Here is a 12,330-nt window from a genome sequence, read left to right as displayed (position 1 = left end):
CTGTCCTGTGTCCCCAGCACCGTGCTGTTGCTGAACCCTGTGGAGGTCCAGGCCGAATTCCTGGCCGTGGCGGACAAGCTGAGTACACCGGGACAGTCACCCCACGGCGCCTACATCACCCTGCTCCTGCATGCCTTCCAGGCCACCTTTGGGGCCCGCTGTGACCTTCCCAGGCTGCACCGCAAGCTCCAGGTAATGGCTGGGGAGCCTGGGTCCACGAAGAAACATCTGCTCAGAGCTCTGCCGGCTTCAGCAGCCTCAAGTGCCCCTGCCAGGCAGCTCCAGGGCTGGCCCTGGTGCACTGCTAGTTCCCGGCCAGGACCTGGCCACGCCCTGGGCACTAGGCTGGGTGTGGGTGCCTTCGGTCCCGGAAGGAGGCACGGGAGTGGAGATGGCATTTGGACAAAGGTCTGGTTTCTTTTCCTGGCTCCGTGACCGGTCATCACCACTGTGCACTGAGGGGCGTGAAATCCCTCCTGCTCTGCGGTGCATTCCGTGTTTTTTTTTTTATGAAGGTAGGAGGGAAGTGAGAAAAGGGAGGCTCAGCTCCTCATCCACCCAAAAGCCATCAGGGTGAGGACCCTGCTCACTGCTGCTGTTGATCCGGTGCCGTGAACTGCAAGACACGTGTGGGTAGGCCGTGGCCAGGAACACACCTGGTCTCCTTCTGCACTTTCAGTCCAAGACGCTGGAAGAGCTTGAAGACATCTTCACGGAGACTGCGGAAGCCCAGGAGCTGGCAGCTGGCATTGGGGATGTAGCAGAGGCCCGCCAGTGGCTGCGGACTAAGCTGCAGGCAGTGGGAGAGAAAGCCGGCTTCCCTGGCATCTTAGGTAAGGCCTGGGCGAGGACTGCTCTGTCTGCCTCCCCTCCGCCTCTTCTGACGCTCAGAGCATGCACACCAGCAGGCCTGGCAGCTCTGCCCCACAGAGCCTTCCGGTGGCCAGGTTCCCCAGCGTCTGGGTGTTCCTGGTGTCCTTGCGTCCCCTGGCAGAGTTCCTGCGGGCAGATCCAAGGCCGGGTTGCCCTCCTGTCAGCAAGAGGAAGAGAGCTCCCTGAGGGGATGGGGATGCCCATGTGGCCCCGGGCCCTCTTATGTCACCATCACCTCTTGCTCCAAAGGAGGTTAGAGATGCCCCCTGCACTCTGTCACCACAGAAGCAGGTGGCGTAACCTCTGAGCATCTCTTGGCAGCTTCTGGTACCATGCCCCCCATACAACCTCTTAAGGAGCCTGGCATGGTGGCACATGCCTCTGACCTCAGCGCTTGGGAGGCCAAGGCCGGAAGTTTATGGGTTTGAGGTCAGCTGTATAGCGAGAGCTTGCCTCAAAACAAACACGCAAGCCTGAAGGTGGTGGCGCACACCTTTAGTCCCAACACTCAGGAGGCAGAAGGGGGTGGCTCTCCGGGAGTTCGAGGCCAGCCTGGTCTACAGAGCGAGTCCAGGACAGCCAAGAATACATAGAGAAACCCTGCATGAAAAACAAAAAGAAACAAAAAATAAAGGAAAGAAAGAGAAACAGGAAGCCAGGTATCCCAGCTTTCATTCTGCCTCTGCCCACCCAGTTCTGCGGCCTCCTGTCTGTCATGTTCCATGTCTGGCCTCTTCTGTAAGGCCAGGGGAACTGGGCCTTACAGTCCTGCACGGCCCCTTCCCAGTCCCCTCTTCCTGTCGTCTCTGCTCTTACAGACACTGCAAACCCTGGGAAACTCCACACCATCCCCATCCCTGTCGCCAGGTGCTACACCTACAGCTGGAACCAGGACAGCTTCGGTAAGGGGCGGCTGGGCTCAGGGCTCCACCCCAGACAGCCAGCTGCTGGCCGGCCTGGGCCCGCATCTGTGAATGCTTTGTGCTCCTGTGGGCTCTCCCAGTGCACAGGCCGTCAGCCTACTGGGGGGAGGGGGGAGGAGGGCCCACTCTAGCCCCGGAGCAAACACCTCCTGCTCTGTAGAGACCATCACCTCTGCAGGGGCCCAAAGGACACCACGGCAGGCTCTGCTTTTGTCTCCCTGTAGACATCCTACAGGAAATCCTCCTCAAGGAGCAGGAGCTGCTGCCACCAGGGATTCTGGGAGACGATGAAGAGGAGGAGGAGGAGGAGGAGGAGGAAGAGGAGGACTTAGAGATTGACAGGCACAGTGCCGAGAGGGACTCGCTCCTCTCCACCAGCTCTCTGGGGTCCCACGACTCCACTCTGTTGCTCGCCACCTCTCATGCCTCGGGGCCCACACTGTCCCGCCAGGTCCTGACCACCTTCGTCTCAGGCCTCTCGGATGGCATGGACAGTGGCTACGTGGAGGACAGCGAGGAGAGCTCCCCGGAGTGGACCAAGAAGCCCGGTGGCCAGCAGCGCCAGGGGCAGCGCAGGCCTGGGCAGAAGTTCAACAGGTTCTACAAACTGTTGAAGAGCACCAGCCAGCTGGTCCTGCGGAGAGACTCTCGGAGCCTGGAGGGCAGCGCCGACGCAGCCCTGCCTCTGCGGCGGGCCGGGAGCCTCTGCAGCCCCCTGGACTGTCCAGCCCAGCTCCCCCCCAGGGCCCAGCGCTCACGCTCCCTACCCCAGCCCAGGCTCAGCACCCAGCTACCCAGCTGGCTTCTGGCACCCCCCTCACACCACCAGCGTCGCCGCCCCTTCCTCAGTGGCGATGAGGACCCCAAGGCTTCCACTCTCCGGGTTGTGGTCTTTGGCTCCGACCGGATTTCGGGAAAGGTGGCCCGGGCATATAGCAAGCTCAGGTAAGGATGGGAACAGGCTGTGTCACTCTGGCCTGGGCATCGGGATCGTGGTGCTGATGGAATCTGGAGCCCAGCCAGAGTCCTGGGGCCAGCGTGGGTTCACCACCACCATCCCCTCACCAGGAGGCTGGAGAACAGCCACCCGATCCTCACGCGCTTCTTCAAGCTTCAGTTCTTCTACGTGCCCGTCAAGCGAAGCCGCGGAACCAGCTCCAGTGCCTGCCCGCCCTCTCTGAGCCAGTCATCTGCGTACCCCACAGATTCCCTGAGGCACCCCACCCTGGCAGTATGTCCCTGGCCTTGGGCCAGATGGGATGGCAAAGCTGATTAGATGAGAACGGGTTCCGGGTTCCGGGTGTGGTTTGAAAAACCATCCAAAACAGACAGTCCCCCTGCCTGGCCCTCATTTCCAGGCCCCTGCCCTGTACTTGGGTATGAGATTCTGGCATACCATCAGATTTCTCTAGAGGCCCAGAGAAGTGCAGCTTGGGGTGTGGGATGTCGTCCTGTAGCTGTGACGGGCTGGCCTTCCGAGTGGCTGGGGTTCACTCTTGTCCCCTACCCTAGGAGCTTGGCACAGCCCCGTGCGAGGACAGTACCAATGACATCTCTCACTACCTCGGCATGCTCGACCCCTGGTACGAACGCAATGTGCTGGGCCTCATGCACCTGCCTCCTGAGGTCCTTTGCCAGGTGGGTAGGCTCCGAGGGGGGGGGGGGGCTTACTGGCTGCTGTCATCCCGCCTTAATTTGAAGGTTCTGGCTTTGGGGATTCCATGGAGGGCTGGGGCTGGCTTGGAGAGGGAGAAGCAAGATGGAATCTGAACCCAGGGTGCTAGGGACAAGAGCTGGGATACTATGGTGCTCAAAGGGGCAGACCCTCAGGAAGACAAAGAGGACATTAGCCGTCAGTTCTCCCTTTCCCGGCTTGTCTCCCGGGGAGCCTGTATGCCAGACAAGGCGAGACAAGAAGGCTACTCTGGGCTCCCTGCCCTCCACCCTGTCCTGATTCCCTCTAACTCCCCTCTCCCTCTTGCTCTGTCCCCTCCAAACTGTTCCCCCTGCCTCTCCGTGCATCCTTACCCTGCTTCCTCTGATGGCCTCCTTTACCACATCCATCCGGCGTGGCTGTCCCACTGAGCACAGCAGTCCCTGAAGGCAGAATCTCGGCCCCTGGGGGCCCCGGCCGCCCAGCTGCCCATCCTGGCCGACATGTTGCTGTACTACTGCCGCTTTGCCGCCCGCCCAGTGTTGCTGCAGGTCTATCAGACAGAGGTAGGCGTGCTGTCCCGTCTCTCCCAGACGGCTCCCAGCTGGCTACCCATGGCCACCACGGCCAGGTCCCAGCCTGCGTCCTGCTGGGCCTGCCCCACCCACACCCCTAGAAGCCCCTGTGCTGGCCCAAGGGGTCCCCACCGATGTGCGAGCCCCACTCCTGCCCCTTCCAGCTGACCTTCGTCACTGGGGAGAAGACTACAGAGATCTTCATTCAGTCTCTGGAGCTGGGTCACTCTGCAACCACGCGTGCTATCAAGGCTTCAGGTGGGCACCTCGGGAACCCTTACAGAGAGGCTTAGGAGGTGGGGTCAGAAAGGAGAGGGAGTAGCGGGAGGTGGGGGTCCTATCGGGGAGGAGCAGAGGAAGGAGCCCCGGCCCTGGGGAGTTGAAGCCCTGAGGGGGCCAGGACAGAGGAAGGGGTACCCAGGGAGGTAGGGACAGTGGAGAAGGGATAAAGAGTGTGTCTGTGTGACACAGGTCCAGGCAGCAAGCGGCTGGGCATTGATGACGACCGAGAGGCCGTTCCTCTAACACTACAGATTATTTACAGCAAGGTAAGTGAGGCCAGTGCTGGGCACCTTCCCAGCCGGGGCCTGCTGCTGAGTCCTCCTCACCAGAGCTTGGGCCCAGAGCTGACTCCAGGGTTCTCAGACCCTCTAGTAGAGCCCCAAACTTCCCTCAGTGCTGACTCTCCTGAGGCCTCAGGCTCTAGGGCTCTGGGCTGACGGGTCTGGCCACACTGCCTTCCAGGGAGCCATCAGTGGGCGAAGCCGCTGGAGCAACCTGGAGAAGGTCTGCACATCTGTCAACCTCAGCAAGGCCTGCCAGAAGCCGGAGGAGCTGGGTGAGTGGGCCGGAGGGGAAGGCTAGGGGATGTGGCTGGGAAGTCCCGAGCCTGGCCTGAGCCTCCCTTGACCTTCAGACTCCAGCATGGAGGTGCTGACGCTAACCTTGACGGAAGTGGTGAAAAGGCAGAACCCTAAGTCCAAGAAGGGCTTTAACCAGGTAAGGGCTTGCTTCTCTCCCCGTCACAGCTCTGGCAGGAGTGGGCGAAGCTTTTGAGTAAAGGTGACCCATGTGTGTATGAGAGAGACAGAGGAAGGAATCCTGGGAAAGGAGAGGCACATGAGGGGCGTGTGGTTGGGTGTGGAATGGATGTACATCTGTGAAAAAGTTGTGTGTTTGTGTGACGGTCATTCAGGGTCACTAAGTCTGAGCCAGTGTGGGCGGCAGGTCAGGGGCCTCTGGTTTGGAGGGCCAGTGCCTCGATTTTTCCAGACTCAGCAAGACACAGAGGCTGGAGAGGAATCATAGTTCTCAGGATTTCTCCCCTGACCTGATGGTTAGCTCTCAAGAGCTGCCAGCCAGTCCTGTCCCAAACTCCCCCAGTTCCTCTGAGGAAAGATGTGCCCAGGGCCGGGCAAGGTGCAGCCAGCACTCCAGGGCCTGACTAGGGTTTCCCTTCCAGATCAGCACCTCCCACATCAAAGTGGACAAGGTACAGATCATCGGCTCCAGCAGCTGCCCCTTTGCCGTGTGTCTAGACCAGGATGAGAGAAAGATCCTGCAGAGCGTGGTCAGGTGAGAGTGCGAGCCGTGCCCCGCTCAGCAGAGGTGGTCCCCGGGGAAGGGTGTTCCTTCTCTCTCATCCAAAGCCGGCAGGGCCCCATCTTACGATACCCTGCCCTACAGGTGTGAAGTGTCACCTTGCTACAAGCCGGAGAAGAGCAGCCTGCCACCCCAGAGGTCCTTCGGCCAGCCGGAAGAGGCTGGGACTGACCTGTGCTCCCTTCTCTGCCTTCCCATCATGACTTTCAGTGGAGCTCTGCCCTAGTGTTCCAGGCTGAACAGGAAAGAGCACAGCTTCTCCTGGCCTACTGTCTGGGGCAGCCTCATCAGAATGCTTCTGTAGGCCCTGCCATGGACCAGGGATGTGAGGCCAGTGGTATCTGGAGCCTCAGAGAGCTGATGAAGCAACAGGCCCTGGAGAGAGAAGGGCCTGGCCACCCATTCTTACAGAATGCCTATGAGCAGAGGGAGTGGGTGGGTGAGTGGCCCAGAAGAAAGGTCTGAGGCTCCTTTCCAAGCCCTGGGCTGAGCCCATCTTCAATTTGTCAAAGACTCGGGCCCCTCTCTAGAGGTCAGTCTTTCTAAGGCATAAGTAGGAGAATGATGGGTGAGACAGTTCTTTCCTGGCCTCAGATACCATCTCTTTATCCTATCACCATCATCAGGAGCACATACACACACACACACACACTTTCTCTCTCAAGTTCCCTAGGTCCCTTGAAAAGACAGCACTAATATTTGGTCCACCACTAGGACCTGGTACGTTTTCTCTCCTGGACTCCTTGTGAGTCTCAGATGCTAAGAAGACAGGACAGGCTTGGTTCCTTACTAGCTAAAATAACCAGAGGAAGTTGACGCACGTCTCTGAGCCTCCATTTCATCAGTCCTGGTGTAGAGGGGGAAGTATGTCCTTACAGGGAGAGCCTTGCTTAGGGCCTGGCTCCCCGCAGCTGTGCAGGAAAGCCCTGCTGTCCGCCGCTGATGCCCTGCTTCAAGATAGTCCGTTTGACCTTTCCACCTAGGGATGAGGCAGAACCCATGAGGGCCAAGCATCCGTCAGGAAGGGCCACCTAGGTACGAACCCTCCCCCACTGCCCTGGCACGCCCCACCCCAACCCCACGGCCTCACTTCCTCTCGGTGGTGGGACTGGCACACTCCTGCACTTCCCATGTGGTAGCTTTCACCTCCACGAGTTCTCTGGACAAGATCTCGGAGCAGGGGAGGCCAGAGAGCTGGATGTCGAAGGTTAGAGACAGGGAGCTCATGCATGGAAAAGGCTGGCGCACAGTTGGCCCGGAACCTGAGGTTTAAGCCTAGCAGACTGGAGGGCTCAAAAGGTTGACAAAATGTGCCTCAAGTGGTAAGGCTGCAGCGGGGCTTGGGCTGGCACAGGGGCTAGAGAACCTTGGCAGCGTAACAAGTCACCCACAGAGTCCTCCTTCCCGCCCTCAGAACCCTTGGATTCCAAAGACCCCGGCCCATAGGAGCCCACGAACCCCTGAGAGTGCTCAGGATGGGAGGGGCTGTGGGCAGAGCTACTGTGCTGTCGTCCCATGTCCCAGCCGGCTGTGTCTCTGCCAGGCTCTGCAACAGTGAGTCATGCATTCCAGTGTGCTTCAGCCCTCTGGGTGGGCTCGTTGTTCTGCCCTACTCTCATCATGACAGGACCCAGTGAATGGGATTTAAAATTATTATCAAATAAAAGTGACTTAGTGTGTATCAAGCGACCTACGGTTATGTCGGAGCACGTCAGTGAACTGTTTGGAGTTTATCAGTTCAGGGCTGGGGAGACGGCTCAGCAGCTCTCGGTGATCTTCCAGAGGACCCAAGTTCAGTTCTTAGCACCCACATAAGGATGGGTCGCCACTGCCATACTCCCGCTTGAGACTGATGCCGCCGACGGGCCTCGGAAGGCATTTACACATGTGTGGCGTTCACACACAGACACACACACACACACACACACACACACACAAAAGCAACAGAAATAAAATTTAAACTATTTCATATGCAGCAGAAGTAAGGTTCTTAGGGATTGTTTTATTTACGATTTCCCACTCTATGGAGAATATATTTGTGCTGAATTTTTGTTGACGTTCTTGCCTTCAGCCTCATCACATAAGCTGACCCCCACAACAAAAAACCCTCAGCGTCTCTACAGGTCCCTCTACCCCTTCACTTGAGAAACATAAGCCTGTGTACCCTGATGCCCCTGTGCTGCAAGCCCTGAGAAAGGGGTGGGGCTGAGGCTCTTGTTACTGATGAGAGACAGGGAGAGCAAGGGAAGAGAGACCAGTAATGGCCGTTCCCACCTGAGGACTGCCTTTACGCTAGGCTTTCCGGGGGAAGAGGAAATGTTGGACAGTGGAGGACAGCAGCTTCAGCATCCCACAATAGCTGCATTGATGGAGGGGGAAGGCTCTGAGGAGCGTCAGTGGGCTGCCATGCGTGCCTGCTTTCCCACAGAGCCACAGACACTTGGGGGTCCCCCGGTCTAAGCTGAGCTCCATGTAGGCTAAGGTCAATCAGTGGGCTGAGTTTGGGGCTCTCTCAGGCACCTTGGACCTGGGTGATAAAAGAAGATATGCTCCGTGGGCAACCCTTGCCACCTCACCTTAGTGGCAAGCTTCTCCTTGCCCCTAAAAGGGGAGGCAGGCCTATTCTCAGGGGTGTTGTGGGATGTCTGAGAGGAAGTGTGTAAAAGGGGACTGTGATGCTGAGCCTGTAGTCCAGGAAACCTGCTGGCCCCCTGGGGAGCTGTGGTTGGCTGTGGCCTGCTGAGTTAAGCCAGGGCCCCAGAGCTTTCCTGAAAAGGAGATACCTCCAGAATCAATGCCTGAGCCTCATTTGTTCTTCTGGGGCCTGAGGCCAAGTGCAGCTGTCCCTGAGTACCAAATGGTGACCCCTTTTCATGGATGTCTAAGAGCTATGGGCAGGGATGCTCCCAACTCCAAGCATCTTTATAGACAGGAAATGGCTGGTTAGGTTTTTGTCAGTTTGACGCAAACTAGAGTCATTTGCGAGGAGGGAACATCAGCTGGGGAGCTGTCTTCAGCAGCCTGTCCTGTGGGCATGTCTGGATTAACATTGGTGTGGGAGGGCGCACCCCCCCTGTGGGCGTTGCTCACCCTGAGCAGGGGGTCCTGGGTTGGGTAAAAACGGAAGCTCAGTGAGCCTCGGATAGCGTGTCAACACAGCTTGCCTCGGCTCCTGCTGAGTTCATACCCTGACTGACTTCCCTTAGTGATGGACTGGGACCTGGGAGCCATGGGGTGAAATTAACCCTTTCCTCCCGCTGAGCTGGTTTTGGCCAGTGTTTTTATAGCAGCAGAGAAACCTACCTACAGCACCCCCTGTGGACCAGAGATGACCAGATGCTTGGGAAAAGGACTTCCTGTTTCTCAGAGAGAGAGAGAGAGAGAGAGAGAGAGAGAGAGAGAGATCTGCTGTAGGGTAAACTGAGGCCCAGAAAAGCAAAGGTCATGCTTGTCCCTAAGGCTGGCTTCGTCATGATGGAATTCAGGAGGAGAGCTCCGGCCTTGTGGTGGAAGGGAGCTCTGTACACCCTCAAGAATGGTTGAGGGGGCTGGGGAAGGGGATGAAGGAGGGGAAGCTTTGGCAGAGCATGTTTCCCTGTCCCTGGCAAGTCTGTGCTGCCCGAGCTGAGGGATGGTGGCCTGATTGCAGCTTCAGCTCAGAAGCTGGCTTGACCTGATCCCCTGAAGCCTTCGGGAGGGAAAGGGCCAGCGTGGGGTGGCTCAGGGCAGACCTTCCCCTCCACCCACGCCTCTGAGGGACGGGGTCCATATGGCCTGGGACCAAGGGTCTTGTCTGGGCAAAATGAGCCGAAACCAGGATCCTCTGGATAGCTGAGAAGCCAGGGGAACCTTTGTGAACATGCTGTCCAATGCTTCATGGTATAGATGAAGAGACCGAAGCCCAAAGAGAAGTGGTCCCACAGCCAGAGGCATGCCAGGAAAGTAGTGTGTGTGTGTGTGTGTGTGTGTGTGTGTGTGTGTGTGTGTGTTTGCACGCCCACTCCCACAGTCCCCTAAGGGTGCCTCTGCTGTCCTGAGCTGCTCTGGTACCCTCCATGCTGTTGCTGGGGAACCAGTGTTCCCACTGGCAGGCCCAGTGAGGGCCCCAGGAACAGCAGGGGCAACTCAGGGGACAAACCCCAGTGGGAGGTAACAGGTCCTGCAGTTGGGTTAAAGGCTCTGCACCCTGCCTGGGGGTGGGTGAAGCTGTGCTCGGGGCAGCTGTGGGGCAGAACTTTCTCACCACCCTCCCACTCTGTCCTGTGTGTAAGGGATGGCTCTAGGGCTGTCTGCAGTCACCCCAATTCTCCCCTCCATGGTCACCACGCCCACACCAGCTGCAGAAATGCCACTGATAAGAGCAGAGGTCAGCTTGTGATTTCCGATTCAGTTAGTCCGAGGCTGATAAGCAGAGCAGCTGCTCGTGGTGGCCACGCTGGTCCACGCACCGGTCCACGCACCGACTCCTGAGCCCTTATCACACACTGGGTTTCCTCATTCCATCCAACCATTCATTCTCCCTTCCATGCGTGCATTCACTTTTCCATTTGCTTTCTTGAATGAGTCAACCATTCTCTTGACATGGATGGAATGGCAAAAACCTGACCACTACTATCCCAAAACGTACTGGGCAAGAAGAGGGTGGGAGTAGGCAGGCATACGGCCCCAGGACACCAGTGAAGAGGTGCTAGATAGACTTAATCCCAGGCATATGGAAGAGTCGGGAAAGAAAAGTAAGGGGGCGGGGGGAGGGGGCAGAGACAGAGAACAAACGACACACGCCCCTGGGCTGAGTTGTTCTAGTGGCTTCCTCTACAAAGAGGGTGAGCCCAGAACCCAGTGAAGGCGCTACAGAAAATCAAACAAATAAAAACCTGTAACCCCACAGCCCCACAGCTGCAAGCCCACATCAAACAGCTTTAATCCTGAGAAAGCGGGGAGTTTATTGGATGACATAGTTGAGCAGATTAGAGATAGATCAGGCAACAGGGTTTCAGGCATGGCTGGATCCAGGGGCTTAAATTACAGCACTGGCCATCTGCCTCTCTCCAGAGCCATTTACCAGTAGGATGAGATCATGGGAGCTGTGACTTTTTAAAGAAGACCTTAGAAAAAACCAGGTTGGACATTTTCTGATATGTTGGATTTCAAGTCTGAGGGTGGGAGGTTGGTCTGGTGCATATTACTGGTCCTCAGGATCTGGTTACACCTATCCTTGTTTTGTACACCTTCCTAAAACACACCCGGTTGGTTGATTAAACGGCCTATACCTGGGCAGAGTAGAATGGGGTAGGCCTGGCTAAGGTTCCGAGGCTTTTGGGTTCAAGAGAGAATCATGGGAAGCAGATGGGAAGAGAAGAGGAAGGAGGATGCCTCGATGGATGGTTGGTGTGGAGAAGGAATCACGTGATTTGGGAGGAAGGACTTTAATAATGGTGTGGAGAGGCCCAGAAGGAGAATACAAGCAAGTGTTTATAAGATGATGGATGGAAGGTAGGATAGTAGGGTGGATGGCATTGGAGGGGGGCTGGGAGGTGGATGGGGATGAGGTTATTGAGACGGTGTCAGTGAAATATCTGCCCAGCCCAAGGTAAACAAGGCGATTATAAAATCTAACAGGCAATTATAATAATAAGGCAATTATAAAATTATAAAATCTAATCTGTGTCTTATTATTTGTCATAGAGGGTTAAATAATACCACCGTGATAATCATAGGGCAAATAATGAACATTAGAAAGCCCCAACATTTATTAATTTTTTTTTAGCTTTACAACAACATCTGAGAGAGAAGAGAAGGGAAGGAGGGAGGCAGAGTGAGAGAGAGGGGGATGAGGTGGAGCTTCCTCTCAGTGCCTCAACTGTCCTTCCCTAGTGCTGATACTCGCCACCATTGACCACTGGTTCCTTCTTGACATTCCTGCCCCAGCTTTTCCTCCTGTCTCTTGGGCTTGCCTTGTATTCTACCTTTTCAGATGAGAGATGACCCAAGAAGAGGATTGGAAAGAGAACCCCATGGCCTGGATGAGTTCTGTTTGTTTGCTTTGAGACAGGCTAGCAGTATGGGGCCCTGGCTGACCTCAAACTCACAGACATCCACCTGCCTCTGCCTCCCAGGCATCAGTATCGGAGGCTTGCGTCACCACCCCCCCCCCCCCGGCAGTCTGATAGTTAAGGTCCTGGAGGGGCTGCAGTGAGGAGCTGAACCTGGCGGTGAGGTTCAGGACGCAGACGAAGGCTGGCTCTGCCGTGCCTCAGCTGTTGGGGGGAAAGCAGTGTTGAGTGAACCTGCTGTGGTTTAGATGCAAATGTGTCGGGCAGGTGTCTGTTCTGAGGTGACAGACAGAGATGCAGGGTTGGCCTGAAGTAGTCTGGCTTGTGTATGATGGGTGGGAGGAGCTTAATGGACACTTGGCCCATGATGCTGTGTGGGGTGGGACACATTTGGGGTGCCTGGACCCTTGGAAAGCTTAGGCTCCTGCTTCATAACCTCATCAGCATGAGAGCAGATCCTTGTGGAAATGTCCATCCCTCCTGACAGGGTCAGCTGCATGTGGTCAGAATAAGGAACCCCCAGTGACCACACCCACTTCTTTAAAAAAAAAGTCTCAGCAGGATATGCTTGGGAGGGGCTCTGAGGAAGGGGAAGGGGAAGGAAGAGGAGGGACAGGGCTGGCTGTGTAAGGCAGAGCTTTCTCCGAAGA

At 56.7% G+C, this 12,330-nt stretch overlaps 1 protein-coding gene across 4 annotated transcripts in view; it reads left to right on the top strand.

Moving 5' to 3' along the window:
- The window catches only part of Pik3r5 (phosphoinositide-3-kinase regulatory subunit 5), a 59,018-nt gene extending 51,708 nt beyond the window's left edge, over positions 1-7,310 (top strand). For 3 of the 4 annotated variants that reach the window (XM_055594294.1, XM_055594292.1, XM_055594293.1), the window contains exons 7-19: positions 18-192; positions 680-833; positions 1,692-1,775; positions 2,021-2,741; positions 2,865-3,027; positions 3,309-3,434; positions 3,888-4,016; positions 4,190-4,283; positions 4,497-4,573; positions 4,770-4,863; positions 4,942-5,024; positions 5,488-5,600; positions 5,712-7,310. In XM_055594294.1, coding sequence (XP_055450269.1) covers positions 18-192; positions 680-833; positions 1,692-1,775; positions 2,021-2,741; positions 2,865-3,027; positions 3,309-3,434; positions 3,888-4,016; positions 4,190-4,283; positions 4,497-4,573; positions 4,770-4,863; positions 4,942-5,024; positions 5,488-5,600; positions 5,712-5,853 — 2,155 coding nt within the window. In that variant the 3' untranslated portion in view covers positions 5,854-7,310. Of the gene's footprint in view, positions 1-17; positions 193-679; positions 834-1,345; positions 1,533-1,691; positions 1,776-2,020; positions 2,742-2,864; positions 3,028-3,308; positions 3,435-3,887; positions 4,017-4,189; positions 4,284-4,496; positions 4,574-4,769; positions 4,864-4,941; positions 5,025-5,487; positions 5,601-5,711 lie in introns of those variants that run through there. The other variant, XM_055594295.1, reaches the window with a different exon arrangement.
- The last annotated feature ends 5,020 nt before the right edge of the window (positions 7,311-12,330 follow it).

Source organism: Psammomys obesus, unplaced genomic scaffold, assembly GCF_907164565.1.
Source record: "Psammomys obesus unplaced genomic scaffold, mPsaObe1.curated_primary_1811, whole genome shotgun sequence".
NCBI classification, from domain to species: Eukaryota; Metazoa; Chordata; class Mammalia; order Rodentia; family Muridae; genus Psammomys; species Psammomys obesus.
The sequence above is the reverse complement of the archived record's forward strand: the minus strand, read 5'-3'. Positions and strand labels throughout refer to the sequence as shown.